The 19,499-nt window shown below is 38.2% G+C and overlaps 1 protein-coding gene across 4 annotated transcripts in view; it reads right to left on the reverse strand.

The window, feature by feature from the left end:
* Nucleotides 1-1,085: 1,085 nt before the first annotated feature.
* The window catches only part of SBNO1 (strawberry notch homolog 1), a 52,940-nt gene continuing 34,526 nt past the window's right edge, over nt 1,086-19,499 (reverse strand). For all 4 annotated transcript variants that reach the window (XM_061169515.1, XM_061169513.1, XM_061169514.1 and 1 more), the window contains 12 exons: nt 18,049-18,184; nt 17,210-17,322; nt 17,048-17,119; nt 16,480-16,579; nt 14,091-14,165; nt 13,262-13,408; nt 12,730-12,824; nt 12,537-12,629; nt 6,476-6,613; nt 5,730-5,806; nt 4,502-4,695; nt 1,086-2,942 (listed from right to left, as the gene is read on the reverse strand). In XM_061169515.1, coding sequence (XP_061025498.1) covers nt 2,800-2,942; nt 4,502-4,695; nt 5,730-5,806; nt 6,476-6,613; nt 12,537-12,629; nt 12,730-12,824; nt 13,262-13,408; nt 14,091-14,165; nt 16,480-16,579; nt 17,048-17,119; nt 17,210-17,322; nt 18,049-18,184 — 1,383 coding nt within the window. In that variant the 3' untranslated portion in view covers nt 1,086-2,799. The remainder of the gene's footprint in view (nt 2,943-4,501; nt 4,696-5,729; nt 5,807-6,475; nt 6,614-12,536; nt 12,630-12,729; nt 12,825-13,261; nt 13,409-14,090; nt 14,166-16,479; nt 16,580-17,047; nt 17,120-17,209; nt 17,323-18,048; nt 18,185-19,499) is intronic.

Below are 19,499 nucleotides of genomic sequence, written 5' to 3' on the forward strand. Positions count from 1 at the left end.
AGCAGCTCTGGACTGGGAAAGTGGTTTTCAGTACAATCGGCACTGTAAACTCTGAAAACACTAACGTGACTTGTAATCAAATCTTTGTGCTCAGAGCCATATTGCTAAAAAGGGAGAAAAGGCATTACAGAGGCCAAATGGACTCACATCGGGTTCAACAAGGTCCCTGGGTTCAGACGTGGCATTCAGATCCTGAAATACAAGGATCTGTTGTACAGAAGTTAGCTGTTGTTGAAACTTGATTGTTTGACAGAGGAGGACCTTGAATGCTGGGTTTTCCCACGTTGACCAACCTAAAACTTGCTGACTTGGCTAAGGGCACAGTGTTAAAGGTCATACGTTCACCTCCAGAGAGGAGGCTGGGCAGCAGACTCCCCGTGCTCAGATGCGCACCACTCCACGATAAGCACGTGCACGTGGCACCTCAGCGCCCCATCCATTTACACGGCTGCCTTTCTGAGGTCTACTTTGAGAGTTTTCAGAGGCCTTATTTCTGGACTTTTTTTTAAAAAGCAAAACAAAGCTGTTCTACAAAGAACAGAACATACATATATCCCCCTTTGCAGCAAGATAGCTATTCCAAGAGCAAACATTACATCATAAATTGTGAGGGTCAACTAACTGCATGCTAAAGAATCCTCACACTGAAGCTGCTTGGAAAAAACCATAACCTGCTAAAAAAGATACTCCCACACACAAAAAAGGGAAGTTGGGCCAAGCCTCCAAGAGGGAGTCTCTTTTCCCCAACCCTGCCATTTTGTCTCACTGGAGGGAACAGGCTTGTTAGGCTTCCCCCTCCACAGCTCTATTTCACCTTGGGATGTTGATGGAAGCTGACTGGGCTCCTGATTTAAAAACAGAAGAACTGGGAAGTTTTGGTGCAGGTGGACAATTCTGCTCTTGACTGCCAGCTGGGTCTAGTGGCCCTAACAAGGGACATTGGTTGATATTCATATGGATCACTGCCTGAGATATAAGGACTAGACTGAGGATAAAAGTTGCATCCACTGGGCAAAATATGCCAAAGAACAGAAATTATTCTCAATTTGTTCTTTTAGGCGTCTAGAATAAATAAATCCAAAGAAAGAAAACTTATGGTAAACGTGACATAACCAAACTCAGGCTTGAAGAAACACAGGAGGATGATAGCCCTAGCTTTCCTATCACTTAACATACATCTCACCTAATTCTACAAGAAGTTTAGAAAGTTACAAAGGAGAACAGTTCAACTTGAGAAACTTTCAAAAGTACTATCATTTTACCCCTTCCTCAACACCGTTTCAATTTTGAGGGGTAGGTTTTAAGCCAAAATATAAGGCTACCTGGAATGTTGAGCAACACGCAAGTCCTGCAGCATCCCCATCACAGACTACTTTTGAAGGTGGTGAGGGCCTAAACAAGAGTCCACTTCTGCTTAGTATAATAACTTTTTATTTGACATCTACAAGATTGTGGTATCTTGCAGCTTTTGACCAGGTTTATACAATCTCAGTTTTTCAATAGTGCAACCTGTGCAAGCAAAAAAAAAAAGGAAAGGAAAAAAAAAAGGTAACAAAAAGACCAATTGTCCCCTCACTTGTTTTTATAAACATCTATTATAGGCGAAACAAAACTTACCCATATTATAGATAAGTGTCTATTCACATTTGTACATTACCATTTTTAACAGCTTGAGATAAACTCTACAATGTCTTACAACACATTAAACAATATTCAAGTTACTGGGTAACAACAATAACAACAAGAAATAAACATACAGCAGAAGCCTCAAGTGTTTCCTCATTGTCTAGTTTACAACTCAAGTACGGTTTCCATTTTTAAGAGTGACAAAGCAAATTAAGATAACGAAGTAAAAAAAAAAAAAAAAGATTGTTTGCAAGACGGAAGCCAATTTGTACTTCTTTCTAAAACTATCTTTAAGTTAAGAAAAATGTAATTTTAAGAAAAGCAGGCTTGTAGCCATTTTTGCAGCACACATTAGGAATACTATTAATACATTAAAATTAACTTTTAAGAGTTTTATCACCAAAAAATGTATGTACTCATTACCTTGACAAGAAACCTGGGGCAGGGGGAATGGGAGAAGGTGATTTCGCAGGGTTTGAAGCAATACCCAGGTATAAACACTATAAAAATGCAATAACCAATGCTGTACATCTACAAATGTTTCTTTCCGCTACTTGACTTCTGTGTTAATCTTGTTTACGCATGCTGTCAAAGACATGCACTGTCAGAACAAAAACTAGAAAAAGAACCTGAATGCATGATATGTAACCTTTTGTTTCATGCTTTAATAAACCTATTGTTTTAATAAGTTGGAAAAAGAAACCAATATATATTTTCTCTATTTATAGACTCAAAACACATGCATCCGGGGATACGTCCCACAGCAACGGCATGGATGTACTGCGTGAACCCTGAGCACTGTATGACATAAAAGTAAAGCCAGTTTGGGAAGTTCCAAGCATTTTTAAACCAATTATGGTTCGTAGCTTTTAACAAACTCACAAACAAACAGACTGACACACACGCGCACACACCCCTCTGCTCACCCAAAGTAAAAGCATACGGTAAGTACCATGGGAAAAGCACGAGGAAAGACATATGTACCACCATCGGCACTGCTGATTTTCAGTTTTGCTGTCTATTCCAGGTTTGTCCTTATTCCCAAAAAAATTAACTAGAGAGAGAGCACAACTGAAAAAAAATTATAATTCTTTGGAAACTGTCCCTGATTTTTATGCAAATGATATGCTTCAACAGCATTTCATATACATCCATGTTGAAACCTGTCTGTTCTTATGTGTTGCTCAAGTTGGCGATGCTCTGGGGGTGACGCTGCTGCCAGAGCTGTTTCTGCTGGACTGCAAGCTGTTGAGACTGGTCTGAAGTTGACAGGAGATTTATAAGAGGAGACACACAATTTGCAGGAATGATCAAACCTGCAATTAGAAAACAAGAATTTATAAAGGTTGCTTCCAGGAGAAACCACACTGTTTTACAGCTTCATAGCAAATTCCAAATGAAGTATAGTATTAAGTTTAATGAACAAGACTCCACAAAGAAACTAAATGAACACCTAATAACCGAACTGGCCCCTTCAGAAGTAGCCCGATTCCTCAGCAGCGTCACCCACAAATACCCGAGCACATGCATGTGTCTAGTGCAACACCATCTTCTTGCTGGAGCAACAGAAGGCCAGGTACAGTACCTTCCTATCTACTATCTTTGAAGCTCCACAAATGTATGCAAGCACCACCTTCTTTGGCATGCACTAAGGTACCAAAGAGACTACAGAATAGTGGCTGCAAATTCAAATGCGTACTGAAGCAGTAACTTCTAAGTGGCACAGCGTGGAAGTCAGCAAACTGGAGAGTATATATATCCTGGGTAAGGGAACTTTAACTCCTCCCATGTGGGAACAGGGGCTCAATGTTCCAAGCTTCTCTGTTGTTGCTGCTGTTGTTGTTCTTTTGAAGAAGATAGAAATCCAGTCTTCTGATTTTTTTTTAAATAAATTTATTTATTTTATTTATTTATTTTTGGCTGCATTGGGTCTTTGTTGTTGCACACAGGGTTTCTCTAGTTGCGGCGAGCAGGGGCTACTCTTCATTGTGGTGTGCGGGCTTCTCATTGCGGTGGCTTCTCTTGTTGCGGAGCACGGGCTCTAGGCACCCGGGCTTCAGTAGTTGCGGCACGCGGGCTCAGCAGTTGTGGCTTGCGGGCTCTAGAGCACAGGCTCAGTAGCTGTGGCGCACGGGCTTAGTTGCTGCACGGCATGTGGGATTTTCCCGGACCAGGGCTCGAACCCGTGTCCCCTGCATTGGCAGGCGGATTCTTAACCACTGCACCACCAGGGAAGCCCACAGTCTTTTGATTTTTAAAAGTTGGCAACTAAATCAATTGAAATCTCGCAACCAAAAATACTTGAGGATCAAAAAAATGTCCATGGACTGACTAGCCCACAGGCTACCAATGTGCAACCCAGGATACAGAGAAAGGTTGTTGCAAAAGAAACAAAGACAACGCGACAGGGACAGTGCAGTAACTGGGTGGGTTTCTGTGAGGGCTGCCACTGAGGGAACAGGGGGGCGGCCAGCCTGGTCTCCCCTGCTCCCTGCAGGACTCCAGTCCATCCTCTGTGCACAGTGGCTTTGACTTCCATAGTCTCAATGTGGCACAATGAACATAAAGACTTCAGAGAATCCTTAGTCTTCGTATCAGGGAGCCTGCCTAGATGTCAACAGTGAGGAAGGGGAGCAAGAGCACCGAGGGCAGCATAAAATAACCACCACATCAGAACTTCAGCCAGAACCAACTACATCCATTCAAAAGCTTAACTACTATTTATCCTTTTAAGAACATAATATAAAGCAAACTCTACCCCACCACTGGAATAGATAGATGCTAAGATTCTAAGACGTTAGAAGCAAAATAAGAAAAACACAGGACCTGATTTTTCTTCTCAAGGCGCTCAAACCAAAAAAAAATTAAAACTCACCTACAATCCGCTGTCCATCCTCTGTTCTTAGCCGAACTATCTGCATTTTCACGTTTGTGCCACTGACAGATGCGAGAACACCCTCGACTTTTGTCCAGACACTCAGTACTGAGCCACATAATACATAGTACGTGCGGCAACGAAGACCTATTTCACAAACTAATCCCAAACTTGTTTTTTTGCAATTGCCACGCCTAGGATAGATAATAAGGAAAAAAATGTATATGTGCGTGCACACACACACACACACACACACACACACACACACACACGAGGCCCACAAGGTCTACCCTAATTTCAAATGGAAAACGCCCTACCGTCATTTACCTTTACTGATAGTTTTGTAGACTGAAATCCTTTTGACGTATTGGATTATCCTGTCCAACTTAAGGTATCACTACTGATTTTAAAATTACAGTTATTTCTTGGGTCTGACTCCCTTATAAAAGGGCTGATTTATTGGTCTTGATATCCACTTAAGCATCTGTCATTTTAATATCCATTAGTTTACTGTATTAATGTCAGTTTATAAAATAATCCTGCCAGTTATTTCTATAGTATTAAGCTACCAATATACAGTTCTAAATCAGGTAAGTGGAAAAGGCCTCAGCAAATAAACAAAAGCAAATTTATCTACTTACATGTGTCTAAATAAAAACCCAGCTAAAATTCATCTATATCCTGTATCCCTTTTCAAAAAGTGGGCCAGATACTCCATTTTCAATGCCTTGAAATGAACATAATGACTTGAGAACACCTCTGGCTAGCCTAGTAGCACAGCAGGATCAGCTCCAGGGCTCAACAACAAAGTTTCTAGTGCTGTTAACTATCTGAGGCACCCCTGTGGTTTCCTAGAAGTTCCCTAGCCTTAAAAATAAAACTGATTTGGGACACCAATAAAACTTTGGAAAAAAAAAAAAAGAGGAAGGAAAAAATAAAGGAAGGGAAGGAAGGAGAGGAGAAAGAAAAAGTCTCAACCCTAAGAATGATAGTTAAGTCCATGCCGGCAGACAACATTTGGTTAGCAGTAACAAAGCATCAGTGGGGAGACCTAAAACAGTGCATGGTTCAGAGACTTCCAACAAGTACCTCTGCTTAAAGAAACAACACCGAGCAATTGATAATCTGCTTGTGTACTTACAGGGACAGATAGCTAAAGAATGAAGGGGTGTTTAAATTAAATCTTGATTATACTTTGGAATATATGGTGATAAAAATGAAAACTAACCAATAAGCATGAGTACAAGTATCTGCAGATGAATTATACTGATCTAACCAGTGGACCAGGGCATCGTCTGAGACTACCTGTGAAAATAAGACAAAAATTCCATTGAAAAGGTATTGTTTTAAACAAACTGGTTGCCTAATTTGGTCTCTAAAGCCAACTTAAAATCATCTTTATATAGAAAACATGGTCTTCGCTACTGCTTGCATTTGAATGCTATCCATAAAGCTCTGCCATGAGGTTTTTCCCATGTAATGAATATTTCAAATAGTTAACTTAATTATAATTGTTTTCAAGTGAAAATGGCTAGGAATAATAGTAATTAAGGTAATACTAACAACAAAATAACATAGTAAAGTTAGGAAAAACAGATATCACTGTTTTTCCAGAAATTATTGCAAAATATAAACACAGCAGTTCACAGTAAAACCAAGAGTTGATGGGAAGGAATTTCAGTCTTGTACATCTTCCCTTTATTTAAAAAATTCTAATTTTTGTAGTTAGCACTATAGAAACTTCCTTTTCTGATAACATAAGCTGATTCAAATAATCATCTTTAAGTTTCCTAACGGTTGATAACATTAAGACTGGGATATTAATTTAACAAGAGTTGACAAAATTTTTTCTGAAAACAATATTCCAGTAATCAAATAGGAAAAATTGACAATTTACATATAAACATAAACATAGTTGCAATATATTATTATAAAACAAGTATTCATATATAACATGTACAAATGGAAAAATACCTTCTTATATTTCTTTTTTAGATCAGCATAAATTTCTAATTTGAGCTGTTTCCCAGTATTTGGTCTATAAACTAAGAAAAGCTTCTTTTTAGGATTCACTTCTTTAACTAAGATGGCAGTTTTCTTGTTGTTTCTTATCTATTAAAAATAAATAAATAAATAGGTGAGAAAATATAAAGATTCAATACTGCACACTTTAAGACAGGCTTGTTTTTTGTACCATCACATCACCAAAGCCAAATGAGTATGTAAATACAAAACTGTGTGAAAGGGTAACACCTGCCGTGTAACCGGCTTGAACAAGGTCTCACCAAAGTGAAGGCTAATGGACCTTATCTCTGAGGCGAGACAACCTTTAGAAAACTGTGCTGAGTGAGACTTAGAGCACGATGTCCAGGGGAGACAATTTGCTTCTTCTAGTGCAGGAAGCTGGACTCGCAGCCTACACAGGCTCAGAGGTGTGTGAGGGAAGAGTCCAGGCAGTGGGCAGGAAGGGTCTTCAGAGGAAATAATTTTACCTCTACTGTACGTTACTCTCCTTCAAGTTACAATGAAATATATAACCTTCAGGATAATGCTTTTTGATCACCCACAGTCCTCTGAATTCATCTACTCCATCAGTGCTACAACCTATTCCTATGGTTGTGTGAGGGTAAAATATCACGTGAAATATCACAAATTTCATCTGTAAACAGTACCGCTATAACAGGAGAAAGCCAAATGCTGAACAAATAATACAAAATACGATGCAGAAGTGGAAGAAAAGGATGCATTAGACAAACGATGGAACTTGTTTTATTTAAAAAATTTTTTTAAAGTTGGACTTTATGAGAGGAACCCTAAAAGATTTGTAAAAAGCCCCATTTAACGCAAGGAAAAATAAGATTGGGAAAATCAGTATTTCTTTTGAAGAATGGTGAACAATTTCAAAGCAACAGTCTCCAGAGCAAAACTGAAGGAAAAGGAAAAGTTTCAAAGGTATTTTCCCAGCTCCTCTACAAAATAAATCATTTGCTAAGCTCCTACCTTTTTATATTAAGATAATTCTTACACTGATAAAAGGACTTAATACTTTACTTTTCTCTTCATTGATACTAAAGATCCTTCGTCTTTTACTTGTTCAAATGATTTGAAACACTGTTTATATAATTACTGCAAAGTCTATGAAACAAAAGTTAAGTGAAAAATACATTTAAAATTTTGTATCAGCTCATGTGAAATTCTCTAGCTAACTATACTTTAAGGCAGTGTTTAAAGCACGTAACAGTGTGATCTATCTTGCCAGTGTCAGGTTAATTCATTGTAACTATAAAATAAATCATCACACTACAGTGGAATTAAAAGTGATTCTGACATGGCTTCCCTAATGTCAACACATGTTAAACACATTGCAAGTCATATTTGCTTGTTGCTGAGGAGGTTCAACAAACGAGGCTACACCTTCTTGGAAGGATGTCTCTTCTAAGGTCCTCACTCTTCACAACCAGCTGCCTGCGGCCATGCAGCAGAGAGTAACAAAGGACAACGTTACCACATCCTTTCACTCAAGGGAAACTGGTGGGGATCAGCATTTTCATCAAAATCTACCAGTGCTTCAATTTGGCAATAATTTCAAATGAAAATAATATAACCAATATCCTATATGGACCAATCAAAATCCCATCCAAGGCCTCAGAGAAATCTGAATAAAATCTAGTGAACTGTATCAGTATCTTGGTTGTAATATACTATAGGTTTGTAAAATGTTACCATTGGGAAAACTGCTGTAAAAGGAATTTCTCTGTATTATTTCTTATAACCTCATGAGAATCTACAATAATCTCAATAAGATTTTCAAACACACACACACACACACACATGCACGACTAGGAGCCAGATCCAGTCTGAGAGCTTTGCTGTTGAATCAGAGACCAGTAAACCAGGTTTATGGACCAAATGGCCTGAGGCTCCTAAGCTTAAGAATAGTTTAAGGAAGGAAGGGAGAAAGTTTCTTAGGAAGGAAAAAAATCCATGCTGTTGAACCTAGGGTCAGGACAGGAATAAAGACCCTGACGTAGAGAATGGACTTGAGGACACGGGGATGGTGTACAGTAAGCTAGGACGAAGTGAGAGAGTGGCACTGACATATATACACTACCAAATGTAAAATACATAGCTAGTGGGAAGCAGCTGCATAGCACAGGGAGATCAGCTCGGTGCTTTGTGACCACCTAGAGGGGTGGGATAGGGAGGGTGGGAGGGAGGCGCAAGAGGGAGGGGATATGGGGATATACATATACATATAGCTGATTCACCTTGTTATACAGCAGAAACTAACACAACATTGTAAAGCATTGTATACTCCAATATAGATGTTTAAAAAAAAAAAAAAAAAAAAAAAGGAGAGAGAAGGCAGCAACTTAAACTCAGCCAAATCTGCTTGTTATCTTTCCCCTCAATCCTGATATGTCCTTTTACTTGTTCAGTTTTACCCATCCCACCCTAGCTAGAAACCTCAAGATAATACTAGAAGCCAAGAACAAAGCTGGGGGGAAGATCATTTTTCAGACTTTTAAGAGCTAAACTTTTTCTCCTCCAGGATCTTCAAAAGAGTTTTTCCTCTCATTCACACATAGAAAGTAAGTGATCTTAAGATCCAGTGATGCCATTTCTCTGAATCTACTCTAGAGATACACTCACACAGGTACATAAAGAAGCATCTATAAGCACGTCCTTTGCAAGAGAGAAAAAGTGGAAACAACCTAAAAGTCAATTAATACGACACAGGCTAAATAAACCATGGTATATTCATAACACAGAATACTATGCAACAGCCACAGTGAATGAAGTAGTCCTATAAGTATCAATACAGAAAGCACTCCAAGACTGATTGTTTAGTGAGAAAGGCAATTTAAAGAATGATCGATACTGTATCATAGAATTGGTGTAAAAAAAATAACCAACAACAAATCAACCACCTAAAACAGTAAATTGTTTCCTATGGCTACAATACATATGCATTAATGCACAGAAAATGGTCTGGGAGAATAGACACAAAACTGGCAACGGTGGCTACCTTTGGGAAGGTGGGAAGGGAACCGGGGCTGGGAATCATGGTCAAAAAATTTAGTGTTATCTGTATTTAAATTTTTTCACAAGTGTAATAATGCATTCATGTGTACATAATTCAATTAAAGAATTTAAGAAAAAAAAAATCCACAAAAAATAGTCAGCAGAGACCACATACGCTCTGCAAAACCTAACATACTTACTACCTGACCCCTGACATAAAAAATTTAGGGATTCCTGCTCTAGAGAGCTTATTTATGGTTTCACCCTGCCTGTGGCATCATCATATTTGGTCTCCTTTACGCAGTTCTTGAACCAGGTCTTCATTTACAGTTGGTCACGCCATAAAGGGCTTGGCCAAAAAGTTCGTTCGGGTTTTCGGTACCATCTTACTGAAAAACCAGAACGAACTTTTTGGCCAACCCAATATTTGCAAATAAAAAGCAAAATGTGCTATACACATACAAAGCAATATTAGTCACAAAAAGAAATGAAGTTATGACACATTCTACAACATGGACGAACCTTGAAAACATTATGCTGAGTGAAAAAAGCCAGACAACTGTCACATACTGCATGATTCCACTTATATGAGGTACCAAGATATGCAAATTTATAGACAGAAAACAGATCAAAGGTTATCAGGCCAGGGAAAGCTATTGTTTAATGGTGATGTTAGCACAACATTGTGAATATAATTAATGACACTAAATCACACACTTTAAAATGGATAAAATGGCAAACTTTGTTATATATTTTACCATAATTTTAAAAAATTAACAATGTAATATGCCAGAAATCGTTAAATTATATACTTTAGCGAGTGAATTGTACGGTATGTGAATTATATCTCAATAAAGTCGTTAAAGAAAAAGAAATTAAGGAAGAGATAAAAAGAATTCAAGAGAAAATAAATATTAAAGGCAAGCAATGATATAACGTATGCATAAGAGAAGTCCCGATAAAGGAGAAATTCAGGGAATAGAATACTAAAAACATTACAAATAAAAGTAATTTAAAAACTTTCTAAAATAAAGATTTGAAACTACATATTGAAAGAGCATATCACATAGCTGAGAATACTGACCAAGAATGACTAATACCAGGATAAACTAAACTAAATTAAAAAGGGGAAAAAATTAGAGCACCATCAAATTTTGACAGCAGGGACTTCCCTGGTGGCGCATTGGATGAGAATCCACCTGCCAGGCTTCCCCGGTGGCCCAATGGTTAGGAATCCACCTGCCAGTGCAGGGGACACAGGTTCGAGCCCTGGTCCGGGAAGATTCCACATGCCACAGAGCAACTAAGCCCGAGTGCCACAACTACTGAGCCTGCGCTCTGAAGCCCGTGAGCCACAACTACTGAAACCCGCGCGCCTAGACCCCGTGCTCCGCAACAGGAGAAGCCACCGCAAGGAGAAGCCCACACACCGCAACGAAGAGTAGCCCCCGCTCGCCACAACTAGAGAAAGCCTGCGTGCAGCAACGAAGACCCAAGGCAGCCAAAAATTAATTAATTAATTTTTAAAAAATAAAAAAGAATCCACCTGCCAATGCAGGGGACATGGGTTTGAGCCATGGTCTGGGAAGATCCCACATGCCACAGAGCAACTAAGCCAGTGCGCCACAGCTACTGCCTGTGCTCTAGAGCCCCCGAGCCACAACTACTGAGCCCACGTGCCACAACTACTGAAGCCTGCGCACCTAGAGCCCGTGCTCCATAACAAGAGAAGCCACCGCAATGAGGAGCCTGTGCACCGCAACAAAGAATAGCCCCTGCTCGCCTCAACTAAAGAAAGCCCGCGCCCAGCAATGAAGCCCCAACACAGCCAAAAATAAAAATAAATTAATTAAAAAAAATTTTTTTTGACAGCAACTCTACCTCAAAAGAGTAAGTAGTAGCATCTTTAAGATATCCAAGAAAAGAAAACGTGAACTAAAGATTTCATGTCTGGTAAAATTTGTCTTTCAAGTACAAAGGCACAAACTTACCAGCATGTAAGAATTCAGGGAGTAATGTTTCCATAAGCCCTTCCTGAATCTACTACAGAATGGGCTTCAGACAAAGTAACTAGAGAGATATTAACCTAAGGACTAGTGAGTGAGTGGTGAGCTTTAAATATAAATTAATTACCTGTAGAGCTAAGATTAATTAAGGGTTAAAAGAAGAGTATACTACATAATTGCCATATGTTGACATGCAGAAACAGTATAACTATTTTTTAAATAGCAGAAAGTAAGCTTATGCAAAAAAAGTTATTATTAAAAAAAATTATTTTCAGGAATACTGGGGCATAGTATCCATGATATTTTATCATCCTGTGTGCCCTGAAGAACAGGGATTATTAGTGTGGAAGAAAGAAGACAAAAATATCAGAGAAGAGGTGAGATTAAAATTCCATAGTTTTGATCAGGACAGATAAATATGCATTCATTTGTGTGTGTATATGTATATGTCTAAATGTAAACATGTACACACACGTGCACACACACACACGCACACTCACACATCCTCTCTCCTTAGCTCTGTCCACAGGCAAATACTAAACCAATGAATGTAGTTACACTAATAACTGAAAACTGAATCTTGAAGACATAAAGCATTATTATGACTAAAGAAGGTCACTCACTATATTATGGAAAAAAAGGGTTCAATTTACTAAGAATACGTAAACTTTTTTTTTTTTTTTTTGCCTGCACCACGCAGTATGCGGGATCTTAATTCCCTGACCAGGGATCAAACCTGTGCCCCCTGCAGTGGAAGCATGCAATCTTAACCACTGGACTGCCAGGGAAGTCCCCAGTAAGTAATAATTTAAAACTTGCATTTAATAATACTCTTCAAAATGTATTAAATAAAAATATATCACAATTACAGTGATAAATTATTAAAACACAGAAAGCTAAATACAATTGGAAAATCAGCACAAAGCGAACAGATAATTACAATGCTGGCAATGAAAACACATTACATATCTTAACAACTAACATTTAAGGGAAACAAGTCTTACTTGCAATGACAAATAAAAGCCATCATCTGGTCCTGTCAACTCAGCCCAAATCTTGGTAGCTTCCTCCCAGGACATTCCCCTCTCTACACTTATCTGCAAAAAAAATAATAATAAAATTTAAATTAAACTCACTTCTGAGAATGCTTACCAGAAAATGACATTATACTTGAACGTGCACGTTTTCTAAACTTACCGTGTATAATTCTACATGGCCAGAGGTTGAATATCCTGGAGTCAGAAACTTCTTAACATCACTTTTCCTCACTTTTTCATCTCCAGAACCAAGATCTTGAACAAGAAAAAGCAACATACAAGTATAAAAAAAAATTTCATCAAGAATACATATGACAGGCTTCCCTGGTGGTGCAGTGGTTAAGAATCCGCCTGCCAATGCAGGGGACACGGGTTCGAGCCCTGGTCGGGGAAGATCCCACATGCCACGGAGCAACTAAGCCCGTGCGCCACAACTACTGAGCCTGCGCTCTAGAGCCCGCATGCCACAACTACTGAAGCCCGCGCACCTAGAGCCCATGCTCTGCAACAAGAGAAGCCACGGCAACAAGAAGCCCACGCACGGCAACGAAGAGTAGCTCCCGCTTACTGCAACTAGAGAAACCCCACGTGCAGCAAAGAAAACCCAATGCAGCCAAAAATAAATAAATTAATTAATTAAAAAGAAAAGAAAAAAAGAATACATATGATGTTTTAAAAATTTCCCAACTTACCTAAGATTCCCATATCATATCTTCCATTTTTTTTGGCATTTTGGACAACTGCAGTAAGTGTGTCTGCAAAATACTGAAATAACGCATTCTGTTGATGCACCTCCATGCCCAAAATTCTATTCAAGAATTTTCCTATGTTGTTATAATCTGCAACGACAAGATTGTATGAAAGATTTAATGCATTCAAATGGCAATTTTAAAAATTCATTCATCTCAGCCTAGTAAGAGTCTCACTTTCTCCTCTAAGCCTTCCCTCACAACTCCTGTACTGTTCCCAGAACAGGGCTATACTTCGACCACTTCTACTTCTAGCAATTAGCACGACTACACTATATGCTCAAAAGATGTTTGCCAAATTGAACTTTTGCATTTTCAGCTTCGCTTATTGAAAGTATGAATACAATTTAGCACAACAGAATGTTAGTCTTCCAACATTAAGTCTTAACTCATAAAGTTTTAAGTGCTGTTAAGTCAGTGAAGCTCAACTTTGGCTGCACAAGTAAGAATGCCCAGGAGCTTCTGGAAAATTACCAATGTCTGAGCTCCTGCCCTGGCTTCAGTACTTTTTAAAAAGCTCAACAGCTGATCATCTACACAACCTGGTTTGAGAACTGCTGCTATGTAGAGAGAAGAGAGATTCAATTTCTTGAATAACCATGGTTATTCATAGCAAAAACCACCCAGAATGCTCTGTGAGCACTCAGTAATGGGGGATTGAGACCTACAGACTTGAAGCTTCCCCTTCAAGTTGACGAAAGCATAAACAACAAAACGGGCTATAATGATACAGCAACAGTTATGAACATACATACAAAAGTCATACCATTACCTTTATCTAGAGTAAGAATTCCTGAACGATCTTCTACATTTATCAGGCCAACTCCTATCAGTCCTTGTCGAACATCTATAATAAAACAAATTTATAAAAAACCTTATAGCCCAGGGCTTCCCTGGTGGCACAGTGGTTAAGAATCTGCCTGCCAATGCAGGGGACACGGGTTCGAGCCCTGGTCTGGGAAGATCCCATATGCCGTGGAGCAACTAGGCCCATGTGTCACAACTACTGAGCCTGCGCTCTAGAGCCCACGAACCACAACTATTGGAGCCCGCGCGCCTAGAGCCTGTGCTCCACAACAAGAGAAGCCACTGCAGTGAGAAACCCACTCGCCACAACTAGAAAAAGCCCGCGCACAGCAACGAAGACCCAATACAGCCAAAAATAAAATAAATTAAAAAAATAAAACCTTATAGCCCAAATAACTCAATGAGCTGTTACCTGACTAATCAAACTAGATCAAGTTCTAGCATATAAGACACAGTCTATGTATCTTCCATAGTTCCTATTAGCTGAATTAAATGGAACCCACAGCCCCTAAAGATCTTTAGACACTTCAAAATCCTAGAGTACTCAAACCACACATTATATTTTATTATTTCACTAAAACGTCGTATCTTTCCAACAACAACCCTTGGCAGTGGAGATCCTTGGCTACGAAGCTGTCACCCACAGAATCGAAACAACTTTGAACATACAGCAGGATACTGATTAAATAATTTATGTAAGGAAATAATCATGCTTCCTTCCCAAACGTTACCTATCAGTATTGACAAGGTGATGCAGAAGATAAGCAACATGTATAACTGTCAACATGTTCTGAATTACATTACTAAGAGGACAGTTTACAAAACTTTAGAAAAGTATTTGTGTCCAGGCTCCAACCCAGACTTACAGGAAGAAGGGTTTAAGAAAGAGAAAAGGATCAATAGGAAGCATAATTATATCCTATTTACACATTTATTTAATCAGCTAGACTGCTACATGCTCAAAATGTGTAGATGCTGCAGGTGACAACTCTGTAGCCAAAGAGCTCCAATGCAAAAAATCCTCATTTTGGGAACCCATCCTATGGGAGGAAATTACCTGAATAGAAGGATAGCTGCTATAATTCCAGCACTGTTTGTGATGCAAAAAAATGAAAACCACTTGAACATCAATAAGGGAGAAACTGAAGAAACTGTTACATAAGCTAGATGTAGAATATTACACAACTGTTAAAATATGTGTTAGTACTATAGCTATTGATTTGTAAGGGATGCCTGTGATGTACCAAGTGAGAAAAGTACGTTGCAAGTAATATTAACATTTTTTTAAAAAAAAGCTCTGTGTTTAGACAAACGGACAAAGGTGTGTTAAGGCTGCCCTTGTTCAGATTGTCAACATTTGTAACCTCAGCAGGTGAGATTGGTAGGTAGTAGGTAGTTAAGGAGAGGGTATGGGCTCCTCATTATTCACTTTTAGATTGTTTTCATCACTTATAATGAATAAATAACATGTAATTTTTTAGAATTAGAAATAAATTGGGGAGTTGTTTTTGACAATCCCTCTAATGACCAAATAAAAAGAAAATAAGACGGAACGAAAGGGAAAGGGAGAAAAAGAACAGGGCCAAGACTTTACTGGTTTTTTGTGTTGTTAAATGCCATCAGTGATTACAAGCAGCCCTGCCAGCTAGGTCAATATGGACTGTTACCAGCACTAAACGCCGGCTCAACCGGAAAGGGCTTCCTAGTAAAACGTGTTAACTCTAGAAGGATAATGTTTCCAATACCTTACATCTGTTTGTTCTCCAAAATATTTTCATAGTTTGCTGAACTACTGAAATCATCCAGACTACTAATATTAATGGGGTAAAATCTATTCTTCAGATTTGCAAGATACATCTAAGAATTTCTATAGCACTACTTAGCACTTTTTTTAAAATATAAAAATTTCTAAATACACACAAATGTAAAGAGAATATTCTATGGACCACAGGTACCCAGCACCCAGTTTTAACAACTGGTAATACACGGCCAGTTTTGTTTTATCTGTACCTCCACTAGCCCCCACAGATTATTTACCTAGGTACTTTAAATTTTAAAAGCTATTTGGCACATTTTCAAATTAATCTAACAAAACCATTTTTCCTCTAGTAATCTAGTATTAAACAACATGCAACAAACTCTGTCAACAGTAAAAACACTTCACCTGAATGAAATTTAATAAATCTACTGCTTATTATAAGATATCAATTTAGGTATCTGGTAGCTACCAATTTCTAAATTTTATACATTTTATGTCCAAAGAAAACTAAAAACAACAGCACATGTTCGAATGAGTTTTAGTACCTTCTTGTCAGTACTCATTTTCCTTTGTTATGATTATTTTTAAAAGTTACCTTTAAAGAATTCTCCAGGATAGTCTGGAGGTGGTGATACCATAGGAGAATCTAGGTTTACAATGGATTTCATGACAATTTCTAAAGCATTTCTTCCATACTGCAATAAAAACCAAATAAATTTAACAAGTTTCAGCATTTGGATACTCTTCAATCACATGACCAAGTGAATGCTATAAAAACTATTATTGTACCAAAGAGTCAAAAATAGCAGGACTCAATTATTTTTATATATATTTTACACTGCCTAGTGCCTCATTCACACCTTTGGACACAGCAGGCATTCCATAAATAAACAATTTTCTTTACTTCTGGGAACTCACACTACATTCAGCCACAAGTATTTATTATAATCTTATTTTCCAATAGGAATGAGAAGATGATTATATTGCACAGTTGATCACCAAAGATCTAACTGCCATGTGTCTTACAGGACTAGCCATGATTTTATAGCAAAACCATACGAGGAGGCAGCTTTAAGTTTTAAACAGCAACCACTTTCCCTTTCTGTTCCTTACAGACACCGTACACTGCAATCATTTTTCAGATAGTGAAAGCTGAAATGTACCTTATTATCAAAGTTGAACCTACTCAGATCTCTGGATTCTGTTGCTCTTCTGTCTCCATGTGTAAGCGCACCCTATCCAAACATAAAATCTCCAATCAAGGCACAGAAGACAGGTTAACATACATCATCTTTTACACACATCTATATAACTCAAAAACTTACTAAACTCTCAAGTCTTTTAGCAACAATAGATGCAAATCTTTGTTCTCCTGCCAATTCAGAAATCAGAAAGACGTATTCCGGAGCAGTAACTTGGTTTGATCTATGAGTTCGTCCTGTAATGACATTAAAAAAAAAAAAAATCGCTGATTGTGTTCTCTAGATACTAGTATTCTGAGACCTATTCCCAGCACTTAACAGTAAGCTGGTATCCAGAAATCTTTAAACCAGAGGAAAAATTAAAGAACGTAACAATTACCCTAACTCCCCAAAAGGCACAAAATCAAAAACGCCAACTTGAACAACATCTGTATTCAGAACAATACTCCCACTTACGGGGGAGCAGAAACTACCATAAAATTATTAAATGATAAACACATTACTGGTGCTACCCCAGTTTGGTTGACCACAATGTTGCTGATGCACAGCTGCTCTGGATTCTCCCAAAATTGTTGTTGTTGTTTTTTTAAATCACCAGGTCACAGGGACACGAAGATGGAAGGGAAGGGAGGAGCAATGTGCCCTCAATGAAGCTACCGGGGGTTGAAAAAGACATAAAGTGGCAGTTGCTCTGACATGGATAACATCCTTGGAGATCTACAATGAAGATACTCCTGAGGAGCCCCATTCTTGAATATAATGCCAGAAAGCCCTATTGTAGGTCTTTTACAGCTTTTAAAACAGCCAAGAAATAAATTCATGATGCCTTCTATATTTTAAGGTATATGCAATACACAAACATCTCCAAAACCTACATATATGTCAAGTTTTAGTATATCTAGCATTAAAATATTTCCCCAGTAATTCCTGGCTATGAAGTGAAACTCAGTGTAGGAACTTACCAAACTGCTGAATTGCTCTATCAGCACTCCATGGTAATTCCAGAGTCATATGAACTCTTCGCCTTTGATTTTTAGCTCTCCTATCTGCTTGTAATGAAATACCTGAGCTGGCAGCTTCTGAGATGATAGCAATATTCTGTATCAAATGTAAGGAGAAAAAAACAAAAGATCACTTCTGCACAAAGACAGGTGGGGAAACATCCACCAACACGTATTCTCCTTTACTTCCTAACTCTGTTTTAGCTGTACATGGTTACAAGGACACCCAGAATCAAGATTACATTTCCCAGTCTCCCTTACAGCTAAGTGTGAGCACACTCCAGCCAGTAGGTCACATGAACAACGTCCAGAAAATGTCCCTAATCAAAGATATGCCCTTCCCCTCCTCTTTTTTTCTCTCTGCTGGCTGAAATGTAGAGGTGTAATGACTGAACCTGAAATATGGAGGTAACTAGGAAATGGAAGGCCGCATATTAAAGGAACAAGACAGAAGAGACCTAGACTTCAAGGGGTCATACCAGTCCTGGTCTACCTACTCAAACTTGTACATGAGAGAAATGAACTTCCACTTTAAGTGAATATGATTTTGGATTTTCTGTCACTTAACAGCCAAATCTGATCCCAACTAATACAATTTCTAATGCACATGGGCCTAAATTACTAATGAAACAAGTACTTAAAATAACTGATAATATCTCTACCTATAATCTTTAAAATATGTAACATGAGCTTTTAAATACATTTAAAAGACAACTTTGATAATGGTAATAACTACCATCTATTTTCTAGTTGCAGAGGCAAAAAAATTTTGAAATACAAAGTAAAATGTGGATAAAGAGATAAGATTTTATTCTACCTCTTTTAGATTAAGGAAGGAGGTTGAAGTGGTGCTCCTACCTATTTTTTAGCAAAACGCTTATAGCAATTCCGACTAGATGGAGAAAGAACTGATTTGAGAATCTGAAAATTGATGAAGTTTACTTAACAGAGCATACAGAAAGGGCCTCTGAAGGTGACCACAACCTCTGCAGTGGTCAGTTACGCAAGTGAAATCTACGACCATTCAGAGTAAATCATCTCAATAGGACATGGCAGAGCAAGACAATAAACAGCAAAATCAAAGGATCCTAGTAATCTGGGCATGCTTAAATATATTTCTAGACTCAAAATTACACTGACACTAGGGTGTAGCATTGGATGTAGTGCCACTAAGATGACCTGAGAGAACACAATTTAATATTCTGATTAAAGACTTCAAAGGCCTCCAAAGCTATCAAGAGCTACATCTAATTCTGTGCACAAAACACCACATTCGATTTATAAGAAAATAATGAAAACATGTAAAATGTTCAGTGATTATGTGTAATTACTTAAAAAAAAAAATAGAGTAAGAATATTCAACAGACATGATTTATATTAAAAGAAAAAAACCTAAAGATTAATCTAAATGT

Source organism: Eubalaena glacialis, chromosome 15 (genome assembly GCF_028564815.1).
Source record: "Eubalaena glacialis isolate mEubGla1 chromosome 15, mEubGla1.1.hap2.+ XY, whole genome shotgun sequence".
NCBI lineage: Eukaryota > Metazoa > Chordata > Mammalia > Artiodactyla > Balaenidae > Eubalaena > Eubalaena glacialis.